The sequence below is a fragment of the Strix aluco genome, chromosome 21 (assembly GCF_031877795.1).
Source record: "Strix aluco isolate bStrAlu1 chromosome 21, bStrAlu1.hap1, whole genome shotgun sequence".
Lineage (NCBI taxonomy): Eukaryota > Metazoa > Chordata > Aves > Strigiformes > Strigidae > Strix > Strix aluco.
Genome location: NC_133951.1, coordinates 10036690 through 10051839, shown reverse-complemented (window position 1 = coordinate 10051839; position 15150 = coordinate 10036690). Strand labels below are relative to the sequence as shown.

At 44.9% G+C, this 15150-nt stretch overlaps 1 protein-coding gene across 4 annotated transcripts in view; it reads right to left on the bottom strand.

Annotated features, from left to right (window-relative positions):
• RAB11FIP4 (RAB11 family interacting protein 4) overlaps positions 1–14775 on the bottom strand; it is a 127879-nt gene extending 113104 nt beyond the window's left edge. For 3 of the 4 annotated variants that reach the window (XM_074847196.1, XM_074847197.1, XM_074847198.1), the window contains exon 1: positions 14448–14775. In XM_074847196.1, the coding sequence (XP_074703297.1) occupies positions 14448–14591 (144 nt within the window). In that variant the 5' untranslated portion in view covers positions 14592–14775. The remainder of the gene's footprint in view (positions 1–14447) is intronic. The other variant, XM_074847201.1, reaches the window with a different exon arrangement.
• Between the last annotated feature and the right edge of the window lie 375 nt (positions 14776–15150).

Sequence of the window (15150 nt, the reverse complement as noted above, 5' to 3'; positions counted from 1 at the left end):
AAAGGGAACAATAACTCCCTCATTAATAACAGAAAGCACAACAGCCAGTTCCAACAGTGGGGAAAATTGCTCTGTTGAGAAAAATGTGTTACTTGGTCTAGCACCTCCTGAGTCTTTTCCTAGGGCCAAGGTAAAATTTTGATAAGCCTCTGCTGTACTTGTGAAATTAAATCACATTTTCAAAAATGACTGGAGCTTTTTGGTATCACTGGCTTTCAGCAAAATTAGAGAGGCATCAAATACAGTTTGGGGGTTTACATTTAAAAGGCCATCAAAATTTAATCTTTTGCTAGCTTTTCCTTTCCTCCATCTAACAGCCTATGACATTCCCTGAGTTCATCACTGATATCATAAATAGCCCCATAAGCTCCTGAAGGAAGAATGAGTTTTTGAAAGGTTAGTTAAAGTTCAGTCCTGTGCTAAAATTGCCATTGCAATCTAATTACATTGTGCACCGAGCACACACTTTGGGTCTTAAAATCAATTTCCATTCCAGGATGGTAGTTTACTCTTAGAAATCAGTTCCTGCATGCGGGTATTAAGATATACACACATACATACTCAAACAGCATAAACACTGATATCCTGTTTCACATCCTCACGTGTTTCACCTGTATTTCCTTTGTGTTCATTCACTGCTGTCCATCTGTTTGCAAACTATCCATTTGAAGAGAACATCTTTCTTCCCCCTTCCCTTTGGGATTCTTCTGCCCAATTCATTTAGAGAAATCACTGGTTGGTGTTGATGATGGCACACAATCAACATTATTGACAGCAGGTTCACCAAAATTAAGCAGGCATAATGACTAACAGACTGATGTAAAATGGGTAGGTTTCTATCAGTAGCAAGAGTGGGAAAGAAAATACAGAAAAAAAGGGAAATTAAAGTTGAAATGCGGTTTGGTTAGAGAAATACCTTCTGTGACTTCTGCTATTCAGGGAATGACACAAGCTCCTAAAACACTGTGAGCTTTGTTACACAGTGCAAAAAGGGAAAGAAAGGTACCAGTGTACCAGCTCAATGAAGTCAGATTACACAGGCACCTTCAAAGGACTCCGAGAACACCCTTCTGGAGTCTTGCTTCTTCATACAAAATCCCAAATTAAAAGGCCAGTTCTGCATCTTTGCCTCTGCAGAAGGTGCTCCAGAGGATGCTCAGCTTGGTGTCCTTGTGGGCTCAGGAACCACCTCTGGTGAAGCCAACAACAGTGAATGCAAGTGTCCCTCAAGCTGTCCTGTGCCATACAGAAATCTTGAAGATGAACCTGATTCTCATATCTCAGAACAAAGTAAAAGAGAGGGGGGAAAAATCAGACCCAATATTTCACAGCTATTATCCATGGCAACCCTTCCTCCTGTAAAAAAGGTATTTGAAATGTGTCTCTTCACACTTCTTCCCCAAAATAGAGACACTAGCAATTTCTTGCTATGAGAGGAGAGTCTACACTCCTACTCTCTTCACCCTGTACTGTAAATCCAGGGAATCAGTGCTACAGAGTAGTGCAACATCTACAAAATGCAAGCAATGGCAAGAACTGAATTAGAAGTGCCACTGAACAGAGCATATTGCTAAAGAGCCACTGCAGCAGCCAACTGCAATAAACCCAAAGATAATTTATAGCCATATTATTCTACCAACTCAAGCAAGCAAGCTTTTCACCCAAAATGTTTTGTAAGTCATTCGTGTTTGTAACCACTTAGACCAACTCCTCCATTTCCTTCCAAACAGACACTAATTTGCTGTAACACAGCTAGAGCAAACTGACCACCATCATTTAAACAGGAGCCACCCACCAAAAAGCACAAGCAATGATGAGCCAAAAACTGAAGCTGTCCCTGAAGAAGGAAGGAATAAACTGGGAGAATAACATAGTGAAGTCAGAACATCATGCATTACTTCAGATAATCTCCAGCAAAAAACAGCACCCAGATAGAGCTGTGATGCTGTGGAATGACAGCGGTGATTACAGTTGATCATGATGCATCCCTTGAGGCATTATTGATTCTTGTGCATTAAACATTCCTGCTGCATGGCGTCCTCCTCTGCCTCATACTATTCTGTGGCTCCAGAGGGCAGACAGAGCAGCAATTTGGTCCAGCATGTGCCAGTGCACAGCATATTCCAAAGGAACAGCTCATACAGAAGATCACCAACCTCTACCAGCTGCTCCACACGCTCAGAGAGCAGCGTGGTTCATTCACGCCAAGCACCAGTCAGAAGTACCAAAAAGGATGCTTCCATGCACCAGGAAGTTTCTGAAAATGTATTCAGAATGCCATGGGGGAAAGAAAACTATTATTGGGAAAAAAAATGTAGTTCACAATAGTCACACCAGGTTCACAAGAAAAATACAGTAAGAGAAATCACACTGGCCTACATACAAAGAAAAAGCAATCTGCGTCTTGTACTTCTGGCGAAATGAAAGTAGTTTGTGAATATTTTACCTTTTCCTGAGTGACTACCTAAGTCAAGAAACAAATGATCTGCATCTGCCAGCATTTGCACCAGGACAGTAACTTGGCCTACACCACATTCACTGTACAGAGCTGTGTTGGGGTTGTGTGTGTGGCGGGGGTTTGGGAGCAGGGGAGGGGGCTACAGTGGTGGCTCCTGTGAGAAGCTTCTTGAAGCTCCCCCAGCTCCAAGTTGGATGCACCTCTGGCCAAGGCTGAGCCAATTAGTGACAATGGCTGCACCTCTGTGATATTTAAGAAGGGGAACCTGGGAGGAGGAAGAGGAGTTGTGAGGAGGACACCTATGCAAACACTGAGGTCAGAGGAAGAAAGGGGGAGGAAGGGGAAGAGGTGTGCCAGAGCAGAGACTCCCCTGCCACCCGTGGGGAGAGGGCAGGCTGTGTCCCTGAAGCCCACAGAGATCTGCAGTGGAGCAGATGCGGACCTGAAGCCCGTGGAGGACCCCACACCGGAACAGGTGGCTGTCCCCAAAGAAAGCCAGGACTCTGTGGGAAGCCCCTGCTGTTGTAGTTCGGTGCTAGGAGGATTGCAACATGCGGAGGGACCTATGCCAGAGCAGCTCAGGAAGGGCTGTGGCCTGTGGGAAGGACTTATGTCAGAGAAAATTCATGAAGGATGTCTCCTGTGAGAGGGACACCATGCTGGAGCAGGGGAAGAATGCAAGTCCTCCTGCTGAGGAGGAAGAAGTGGTCTGACTGATGGCAGCCCCCCATTCCCTGCCCCCTGTGCTGCTGAGAGAGGAGGAGGTAGAGAAATCAGGAGCAAAGCTGAGCTCAGTGAAGAAGGGAGGGCTGGGGGGAACGTGTTTCTAAGATGTGGGAATCCTTCTCACTGTCCTACTCTGTTTGTTAAGTGTTGTTGTTAGCATTTGAATTAAACTGATGTTCTTTTTTTCCTTCCCCTGACGAGTCTGTCTTTTGCTGTGACCATAATGGGTGAATCACCCTCCCTATCCTGATCTCAATTCCTGAGCCTTTCGCTGTATTTTTTCCTTCCCATTCCTGAGGGGGAAGGGGTGAGTGAGCGGTTGCATGGTGCTGAGTTTCCCTCTCCATGACAATAGCAAACCATCTTTTTGTCCATTCAAAAGACATCATGAACTTGGTTAGAGCCAAACTTCCAATCTGGCTGACAGATATCCAGAAATCCTCTAGATTACCAGTAGAGTCACCTGGCAAGGTGACTACTAGGTCAGTTGTGAGGTGGTAGAATATTGATAAAGATAGTAATCTGTCACCCCAAAGTAGCACTGGCAGTTATAGATGTATTCATCTTCAATTTAGACTTTCCCAAATGATAGCTGTCAACAGCAGACTGTTCAAACCAATTTCATTCTCTAAACAAGACACACTGGACTGTCTGATTGGGAGCAAATATCACAGCACTTTCCAACTGTGCAGAAGAGCTTGCATTTGGCAAAGGGCATGCAATTCCCAGGTGAGAAGGCAAGATGCAGTTTTCCTCAAGTAGAAACTTCCATGCCTTGTCATTGCTCAGTAAGAAGAGCAAAACTGACATTACCAAAGCTCCTTTGAAGATGTGTCCCAAAACACTCCTCAATTCTTTATTTTCAGCCAATCCCAAAGAGAGTTGAGGAATGAAACACAATTCACTCTTCACACTGGAGGCTAAAATTCACAAGTCCAGTGTCTGGCTGCAGTAAATGAAATCAGACTTCATTTTCTCAAGACCAGGAAATGATCAGGCAACTGTGATCACAAACTATGAAAACCAATAGCCAAAGAAACAAATACTCATGAGTTGAAATCCTATGTTCTCTTGCACCACACTTGAAAGCTGTTCCTGCTTCCTGCACAAACTCACTGATTTTCTTTTCCTAAAGATCACATTTTTCTAGGCTCTTACACAGCTTGGCATTATCCATGGTTTTGCTATACCTATTACTTTATTTTCCCCATAGCTCGGGATAACTGCAAGCTGAATATAACTCCAATTAGGCAGAGATATACTGAATAGCATATTTTCTCTTCCTCCTACATCCACAAAGTCTCTGCATTTCTTCAATACATAACCTGCTAAATAATTGATTTTTCAACTTTCTTGCCAAGTAAAGGAAATCAAGCCCATTTTTTCTTTTTCACGTTTCTCAGAAGAAAACAGAAAAAAATGTTTTGTGTTGAGCAAAATCTTATGTTTTGGAGCATTTTCACTTGTTGTTTGCCAAATATTTCAATTTAAATTTTGTCAATAAAAAGCCAGCTTCAAATGGAAACAATCAAGATATCCTTTAAAGAAAACTCCAAAAGGTGAAGTTTAATTACATTTCTACTTTTTTAAGGCAAAAATAATTTGCCGAACTAATCTGAAATTTTAGGAAATTTTTTTTTTTCACTCTTCACACACAAGCCAGACTCGGGCCAGGTCTACACATTACTTGCCAAAAGATGAGAGGAAGAAAACATCAGCTTCAGCTGAGACACTGTTACACTGTTCTGTATTGCTGAGATGCCGGCACACTCCAAATGAGCCAACACTTCGAGTTTCTCAGCACTGAATAAACGCATAATTAATTGTCCACATCCTACCATAACAATTTTATGTTGACCACATAAACAGGTATGTCTGACAACAGGAGGGAACACATAGGTTTGAAGTGAGTTGCCAACCTCTATAAGTATGCCTGTGGCAGAGTTAGGATACTCTGATTTGGAACAGCTTCATCTACAATGCTTTTTCATTATGAAAATGGATTACCTGATAGAAAAAATCCTGAAGACACCCATTCAGAAAAGGAGAAACGCTACTCAGCATTGCAGTTCTTTATAGACCAAAGCAAGCACACTGCTTCAGAGCACTCTCATCAACACGTTACCTTTAGCCCTCCCAGCAGCATCAGGTTCCCCCAATAAAATCAGTAGGCTGGTATAGTAGCTCTTCAGCACTGTTTTTTCCCTCATATTCCCCTCTAACAACAAACGCAAAACACTTTTTCTTCTGTTCTACAAAGCTATCCAAGCTGCTGACTCTGCTAACAAACGTTAACTTACTGCATCATGAGAACATCCGTATTTACTTAAAGTTGCTGTGCACACACCTGAAAAACAGTTAAGTTCAAGATACAATTGTCATTATTACAGCCATGCCTCAGACTGAACCCTCAAATCAATGTCCCCCCTCTGTACAGCACTTCAATCAGCCTCTGAAGTTGAGGGCCCTATGTCAAAGCTGCTGCTCAGGGCTGTCCCTGCACACACTGAGCACAGCTCTCCTGGACAGAATCAGTCTCTCAAATTAGCATAACCAGACCTGGTGGTGCACAGATCCAGAAGAAAGCACAAGGTTATATAGCAATTGTTATGGAGGCTGCATAAAGCCTGAAATAGTACTGTATAAAAATTATACTCCCGTGAAATACATTTTAATGTGATACAAGATGGCTTTGCACCTATTCCAACACATCTGCTCTCAGACCCTCCCAGTTCAAACAGGCTGGCCCAGCAGCCAACATGAGGCCATCCTGGCTCGACAAGGCTGCCGGCTCGCTCACAGCCACATTACATGTCCAGATGCATCACTGAACACAACAGCTGCCATGTTGGCCAGCCAACCCAGCAAGGAAACCAGGGCCCTCAAGAGCAAAATGTTCTTAAAACCTGAATGAAAGCAGCTGCAACACCCACACAGGGTGATTATGGGCTTCCATCTTCTCCAAGCAGGATGCAAAGGGGGTCTTTTCCCTACCACTGGCCACAAGCTAGTGCTTGGTCTGCTGCATGATGAACATCAAAACCAAACAAAGAACCAGCAAGAGGAATAGCAACAGAGCTAGCCTGTACCACAAGGCTGCAAATCCTACAGTCAATCCTTACTCCCTTACAACACACAATGGTCACACCACGGAATGCAAATGGGACCAGGATTCCTTGCGTCAAAATGCCAAACCTGCTCTCACTGATGCTGCTTGTAGCCTCAGTGAGAAAGAACAGCTGAATTTCTCTCTTACCACATCTCTTTCCCTTTCATTAGCACCCCACATCCCTAGGAGCCTTCCACAGTTGCATTTAACCCTCTTTCAAGCAGACTCTATTGTATTTTGGCACAATACCACACCAATCCAGCACACAAGAGTCTCCTGCAACAAAATTCTTCTAATGAGTCCTACAGCTTTCTACTGTTCCCCATAGCTAACAACACCAAGAAAGGTGGCCTTAGCACCATTACTGAAGGATTCTGTACTATTTTATGGTGACAGAATATACTATTGCACAGGCACAAAAGGGTAAGTGCCAACAATAACAAATGGTCTCTGTGTTGACATCTCTGTGGCATTTCATTTTCTGAATTGCTACTAGCTACTGTACCCTAACATACACATGGTATGGTTTAATTGTGTAAAATATGTTCAACTGATCATATAGTCACTTGCTACAAAAACAGTGAGATCACCAGTATTTTAGGACAGTTTCTCAAATCTATTAATACCATGCAAACATATGGACAAATCTGTTTGTATCTGCACATTTGTTTGGGTTTTTTATCTTAACAACAGAAGTGTCACTGGAAAAGAATATCCCGTTTTCCAGAAGCCATCTGGATCCCATTGGGGAGGGTCAGTTCGTCAGGAGGTGATGAAACACCACCAGAATGTCTTCACTGTCCCATTACAAATCTTCACAATAAACCAGGCACTGAGGATGTCCAGAATGACCCACACATAGGGAAAAACATGAAGCATGCTTTATCAGCGAATTTGCAGCAGGTGTATCAGAAATGTGCCCCAGTTTGGAACATCACAAAACACTGCCACAGGCTGAAGATCCCCAACAGAAAAGGGCTCCTTGCAAGCTTCCTATCCAAGGACTGCTTGCAGGAGTGCTGTACCATGACCCTGCTTCTCTGGTGGAGGCCAGTGTGACAGCCTGCTGTGGGCACCAGGGAATTGTCCAAGAGCAGCCCTGAACCAAGAGGGGGAAAAAGTAGTTTGACAATGCAGGTGTATGTGCGATGTTATGCAACACTTGAGAAGACAAGTATTTGAGCATCAAAATGTAGATAATTTTAAAACTGACACCACTATAGAGAAAGAAATTGGTTTGGTTGACACCCCTCATTCCATCAGGCCAACAGCCTCTCCACTCCAGAACAAACAATTCTAGTACCTTTCCTTCTGATTTCAGGAAACCCAATAGAGAGAAAAGTCTCTACCATTTCTAAGCTTTTCACTTGACCCCCTAAAACCAGAACACTATACCTAAACTAAATTGTCAAAGCAGCTTTAAAATCTGAAGAGTACATTGTAACTTTCCAGGTCCATGCCCTGTGCATTGATCCTGCCTCCCTTGCAGCATTTTGACACCACAGTTCACTCCTGTCACTCTGATCCTGCCTCTCTTGCAGTATTTTGATCCCACAGTTCACTCCTGTCACTCACTCTGGTGCCAAACATACTGCAGAACTGAACTGGATGCAAGGCTTAGGAAGAAGTCTCAGTATTTTTGGCTTTAACTGCACACAAAATGTGAAAACAGCTTTCATAGTTCTATAGAAACACTTGCATTCTCTTCAAGTGAGGCCCTTCAATTATATCTTAAGTAAAAAGGAACTGAGATGTATTATAGAGTGCTTTGTTTACACTCACACTGCTGTTGTAAAACCATATGTTATAGTACTAGTGATTGTGTCTGACGCTCTCTTTTTATCATTCATGTACTTAAGCACACCCTGCACGGAGTTAACTATGTTCAGCACACGGATGGGTATTTTTTCAGCAGCCTCTGCAAGTATCTAGGTCTGAGATCACATGTCTCCTGAACTATTGCATATTTTAAGAACTGTTAGAACTTCATCTCTAGTTCTTAAGCAGACAATCTGATTCAAAAAACAAATCAAGGATTTTAAAATGTTTGTGAATATTAGCATTAATATCAGATAAAATTAATAGGAAATTATACTGTCAGCTACCCACAGAATAAAAACAATCACATTTACTTATCTAAACATTATAAGGCAATTGATTTTTTTCCACTTTGTTGCTATAAAAGCACTGCTGCTGAGCATGAGTCAATTGTGTTAAATTGTAGGTAATAACGCAATTTAGAAACCAAGAAAAATTCTGTATTGGGGATCACCCCCATAAACACTGTATGGCTTGTTCTCCCTCCAAGACTTACCCTCCCTTGCAGCAATTTTGTATAAGTCACTTTTCAAAGCTTAATTATATTAGAGAAATAAAATCAGTACGTGCTAGAAATCTGAAATCCTCCCTCGGATTTGCAAGAGCAAATTTTTGGAGAACATGCAGACATGTCACAGATGAAGAATACCAATCTTACAACTTAACAGCATGGATTGAATCAGGCATGGAGAGGGGGAAAGAGGGAGAAAAATTTGCACAGAAAATATCTGGTCTTGCTAGCCAGCTGAATGTTTTAACTTCACCAGTCACATATGCTACCTTCCATACTGTACACAAAAGATGTAGTAGTCTTCCATGCTTGATCCATACGCTTTTTTCTTTACTTTTGCATTTAATGGTAAGACAACACAGTATCACTGTACCTGTACTTGTCACATTTAAATATCAAGAATTGCTATCACAATTGTTTGCCTTTCCTTTAGGCATTAAGAATTTACTATTTCAGATCACTGACTTGTATTGCAAAACACAGCAACAATCAATTCTTAACTATATGTATAACCCCCTCAGAACCCTTACCTTTGAAATGCAAACATATTACATAACAAATTAAACTCATGAGTGCACAGCAACCCTACAGCTTCTCTCTTCATAACAGTGCTTCAGAAAATGTTTGATTAACAGTATGTACTAAGCTTGCCTTATGTCAGGTGTTTAGAAATACATACTTAGTTTCAGGATATACCAAAAGGCTATTTTAAACATATTCACTGCTAGTTTGTATTGAATTACAGAGGCTACAGTGACTGTACCTTGACTAATCCATAAACTAAGTACCCCCACTGTGCCATTTCAGAACTGCATTTTTTTCCAAGTCACTGTAAATGATATATCTGGGTCATTAACAAATATAGTTTTAAGGAGTCTAAATGTGTGGCAGCCTTGCTGCTACCTAGAGAACACTGTCACATAGGAGTGCTCTTTGTGTCCTTGTTACATTTAGGCAAGGATTTTATTTTTTCTTGCAGTAATTGTTTCCAGGAAGAGCAAAGAAAGAAGTCATAATTCTTTTCTGCCTCCATTATGAGAATGGCAGTATCCCTTGGTAACACCCTAATACTATTCTTTCAATGTCTCAGTGCCAAAGTCTCTCTGTTTCTCATGGCTGCAGGTAAGTCCAGAGCATACTGCATGTTATCAAGAAGGTATGGACTAGTCTCTGTCATTGTGCATATCAATGTAAATCTGCAGTGATTCCATTAATTTCTGGGTGCAAAGCTGAACTGCAGCACTATGGCTAGGAGCCTGAAATTCACCCAGACTATTCAGAATGACTCCGTGTTGTCGTGCAGTGCAATTACACTCCTGCTTTTTACAGGACAAGCTGGTTATGGAGTGGTTACAATAGAAGGACTGTGTTTAGAGTCTGACTCCATCAGGTGTCCCTGGGAGACATCTGAGAGCAAGTCAAAATGGAGCATCAGGTCTGTCATTAAACTCAGACAGAGGCCACAATCTGCTACCTGGGCAGCACTTGAGATTGATGCCTTTAATTTCAGCCCAGAATGGGGATGAATGGAAGTGACTAAAATTAGCAACAAACATCTTCCTATCTTCCTATTTCAACAGGTTCTTTTGGTCAGAGAGTTTCATTTGTTCACGTGAAATATATGAACCTGTGAATTACTGTCCACTCACAAGAATAACTGATATTGGCCTACAGATTTTATTAGCTGCTCAAGTTCCCTCTCAGGTGTGACACTGCTTCAAGTTGATGAGCATCTGCTGATCTTACCATGACAAAGATTACTGTCTAAGCACCAGTATCGTTTGCACACCTCCAAAAGGTGATTGTATATCTCAAAAGTAAGTCAACATGTTCAGCACGTTTCACTTGTTGCTGAAAACTGAATGTAGAGTTTAAATAGAATCTGGCATAATGAAACATCAACTGGCACTATCCTGAAATACACATTCACACAATCCACTGCCAGAACTGGGGCTTGCTGAACACGTCACTCACAATGCTCCTAGACACTCGGCTGCTAGTGCAACTATCTTCCCAGGGAAAGGGAACCAGATGGCAAGCGACTCTTGGCATTTTTCAATGTTATGTGAAGTGTTTCTCCAGCTAGTGAGTACATGCCATCCAGTCAAGTCGCTTTGGAAACAGCCCTTCACGTCTTGCTTCAGATTTCTCCACAAACGGCAAACAGACCATTCAACAGGAAAGCAAGGCCCAAGCCTGCTATTTTTAAGCACTGAATCAAAAAATCTCAGCAAGGAGTTTCTGTTGTCAGTCGAGATAAAGAAGCACGTCTGAAGGATTTATTTCATCCTTGGGTCCTGTTACACCTTCTGAGTGTTCAATTGCTCATTAGTGACCATGAGGGAAGATTAATTTAGACAACTCAGTTAAACGCCTACAGTCAGGTGGGACAAACAGAGGCCAAAATGCCAAACTGCTTAAAAGCATGAAGTTCCACAACTATTTATATGGGCAAGCCAGCCTAGTCTGCTGTTAATTCAGGCACCATAGCAGGATTTAGACATGATTCTGCTGCTGGCTCTGCCAAATTAACATGGCCAAGCCATTTCTTCCTCTAGCTGAACCACATGCCTTGTAGGGCAAAGCAAAAGTTTGCAAGCAAGCTTGCTAGAAGTGCTTCCACTGCCAGAACACCTTACCTAATCAGCTGCTCTGAGGCAACCACTGTTCTGCTGCAGCAGACTCTCAGTGACGGCACGGCAAAAAAGAGGATTTCAGTGTGCATGGGAAAGGCAGAAAGGAATGATGTACAGTAGTGACGGTGCAATCTTAAAGAAGAAAAGACAAGCATCAAGCTCTTAAAAGCAGAGGCCTCAAAAGGCCACTAAAAGTTAAAAGTTTATTATTTTGACTGTGCTGGTAAGGACTGCTTTGCTTGAACAGAAAGCTGCTGCCTTGCTGCAACATTTTGCCTTGGGGCAGTTTTCAGAGAGTTGTTATCTTTCAGGAAAGATAAATTTCAGCATGTTGACTACACACTCCTGCACACACACACAAAGAAGAAAGAAAAAGGAGATGAAAATAAAAACAAAAAACAGGAAAGGCTAAATGCCCTGCACAGTGCAAGACACAAGCCCTACTGAAGTTAGTATCAAGGATTTATAGTCTCCAAACTGGATGGCAGTGGCTCCGAGAAGGTAAAGAGGTGTAAAGCTGTGTGTATCAGCTTGGCACAACTGAAGGGACAGATACACTCTCATTTCATAAACATGACCCAGGGTTACTACTGGTAAGAGTCAGAATTATTCAGGCCACAATGCTGTGAAACAGGATCCTTGCCATGGCCAGATGGATTACATAAGCAGTAGGAGCAAGTAACTTACACATGAGGGCAGATCAATCTTTCACTGATGTCAATGGAAAGATTTCTTTTGAACGTGAAGGGAGCTGAGGTGGATCAGGCCCAAGAAGGGTAGCATGTTCAAATGTATAATTAATTTTCAGTGACAGTAAATATGTTCTAATGTGTTAAAGGGAACTGCTCTCTAGCAGTGTCTCCTCAGTTTAATTTCATGAGCCGCATTCCCGCACAGAGTTTATTGGGTTCCTGCAGATGCAAGGTTAAAAGCACTGTGCTATATGGGAGAACAGATTCTCACTGTCTCCAAACATCAACTGTGATTCATCACACATAAAGTTCATTTTTAACAAGACTTAAAGCCAGACTAGCTCACCTACAGTGGTTGTTCTACAGTAAATCTGCACTTGGAAAATTGATTCTGTATTTTCCTAGCAAGGCTCTTCTGGTGATTTACAAATCCCATTTACTCAGCTGACACACACTCCTTTGAAGTCAAGAGACTGCTAGCCAATGACTACAATAGACACAGGGAAGCAAACCAGAACAAGTTATAACTCTGATAGATACATAGATAAGACTTCTCTGTCCCAGTTTTGCAAATATCTTATTGAACACTGCCAGTTACAACTGAACAAAATACAAAGGATGCATTTCTCATCACTGGTAATTTCTCCCATGTCTGCCCAGTAAGCCAGCCCACCCTGAAACTAGATACTACCACTAACAAGTGGCACTTTTCTACTGCGGTCATTGTTGAGATTTCCAGTTTTCCTTTCCAATTCATTTAAACATTTTCCAACCAATATACTCCAATTCACTCTAAGCTTATGAGATCACCACATCAATCCTCCTTTGCATCTTACAGAACCTGCTCCCCTCTCACAACCTTAGAGATTTCTAAGGACAAGAAGGGTTGTTATGATCATCAGTGCCATCCTGCCGCAAAACAGCCAGTGGAATTTGACCAGTCTTCCTCAGTGCTGCAAGAGAAAGCCACTGATCTGCCTCCAAATAAATGCAGTAGTGCAAAAAGCAACTCTGATACAGTGTATCTAGCAGTAAGGATTTGAAAATACTTCTAATCAGTTTATATAAAATTATACAACTTGCCAAGAGACAAAACTAGAAATCAGTAAAACGCTCTACTATTACTCATTTCTCCTCCTTATTTTGCTGGTTAAAACAAGAAACTCCATCTTCTCATTAAGAAAATGTTTAACAGACCTGCAACTATCTGCAAGCAATAAGCCTTCTGTCTCCTGGTCTTCTGATTTCATTCACAAGCTGTGTTTCATTACCAGCGGTAAGCCAAAAATAAGTAATTTGCTCCAACAACTACTGTGAATTCACTCTGGTTTTGCTGCCTCTTTGGCATCCCTTTATAAACTACCATTTTATTGGCCGCTCACATTAATTTGTTTTATTGTACTTCAAAAGGTCGGCTGATACTGATTTTCTGAATCCTACCCTAGTCCTAATTTCAGTCCCCCTACCCAGCACCCAAAATTGCTGGGACATATTGTGAAGCATCAGTTAAGTGCAATATCCTGAGAGTTCTCCAAGGGAAAGTGTTTCTTGCTGGTTAATTTTGTTGGAGCTGCAGCCCTTGATTGAATCACTTAAGGGAACAGTTTCAAACCCAATGCCTGTCATTACCCTCCCAGACACTGGCCTGAATCCCACTCTCATTTACACTGATGTCATGGATTTACAGTGGTCCCACTGACGCAACTGCTCCAGCCAGCCCGGTGGCGCGACTCCAGATTTACGCTGTGTCACTGAAGGGCTGGATGGAGTCCTCGCTCCAGCCGCTCACCTGGAGGTTTCAGGGTGCCCCGGGGCCGGTGCCTCCCTGCCCCTTCAGGCAGTGCTGCCCTCCATCTGCCCGCGGGCAGGCCGGCACCGCAGCGACGGCAGCTCCCTCAGCCCGGGGCTTTGCCCCCAGTACCCCACGGAGCCTGGGGTGAGGACGCTGCTCAGCCAGGACGGAGAAAACCCGTGCTGTTACCAGAATAAATACACCTCCCCGAAAGGCACTGCGACCCCCGAGCACTGCCGGCACCGGGACGGGCACCGGAGAGGGACCGGTCCCTCCACCCCAGGGGACCGGAGCCAGGTCAGGCCGGGGGTCTGGGCCGCCCTGAGGGAAGGAAGGATCTGGGCTGTCTTTGGGGAGGACTCTGCGGGAAAGGCGGAGGGCGGCTGGGTGGCCCTGCGGGAAGGGGGCTCCAGGCCGCCACGGGGAGGGCTCTGGGACCCCCTGAGGGACGGGGCGGGAGGGGGAGTCCGAGCCGCCCTGAGAGGAGCGAGTCTGGGCCGCCCCGAGGGGCCGAGTCGGGGGCTCCCTGAGGGACGGGGGGAATCCGGGCCCCGATGAGGGAAGGGGGTGACGGGGTGGTCCGGGTGGTCCTGGCGGGGTCTGGCCAGGCAGAGCCGCGGCCCGTTCCCCGCCCAGCGGGAGCAGCAGGTGAAAGTTAGGCCGGGCCGGGCGGGACCGGGCGGGACCGGGGGTCGCCACTCTCACCTCATCCCCTTGGCCGAACTGGAGCCCCAGGGCGACGAAGTGCTCCACCCGGATGAAGCCGTCCGCATCCTCGTCGCACACGTCGAAAACCTCCTTGAGCTTCCGCAGGAACCGCAGCAGGCTCGCCGGCTCCATCGCGGGCATTAGCTGGAGGCCGGCGGCACGGCCGCGGCCGCAGCAGCCATGATCGCCCGCGCCTTCAGCGGGTGCGTGACATCAGCTCTGGGGAGCGGAGCGGGAGGGACAGCGAGGAGGAGGCGGGAGGGATGGAGGAGAGCGGAGGGAGGACGCGAGCCCTGGGCGGAGGGAGAGAGCGAGGGAAGGGAGAACAATAGGGCAGGGCTGGAGGATGGGGAGGGAGAGGGAGGGGGCGGTGGGAATCCGCGCTCGGTAGGGGCGGGGCCGCCGCCAGGGGGCGCCGCCGTGAGGGGAGAGGCGCCGCCGGGGCCGCGCGGGAAGCGGGGCGCGAGGGGAGGGCGGGAGCGAGGGGCCGCGGCAGCGGGGCGGGGAGGATCGCGACAGAGGACAGGGACAGTTTGGGGGCAGCAGCGATAGAGACGGAGAATCGCCACAGGGCGGAGGGAATGGGGCGGGGGGGAGTGAGGGAAGCAGGAGGAAGAGGAGAGCACGCTCCCCTCCAGCAGCTGGGGGGCAGCAGGCCTGGCGAGAATCCCGGGGGTCCCTTTCCCGCCTGGCACAGACC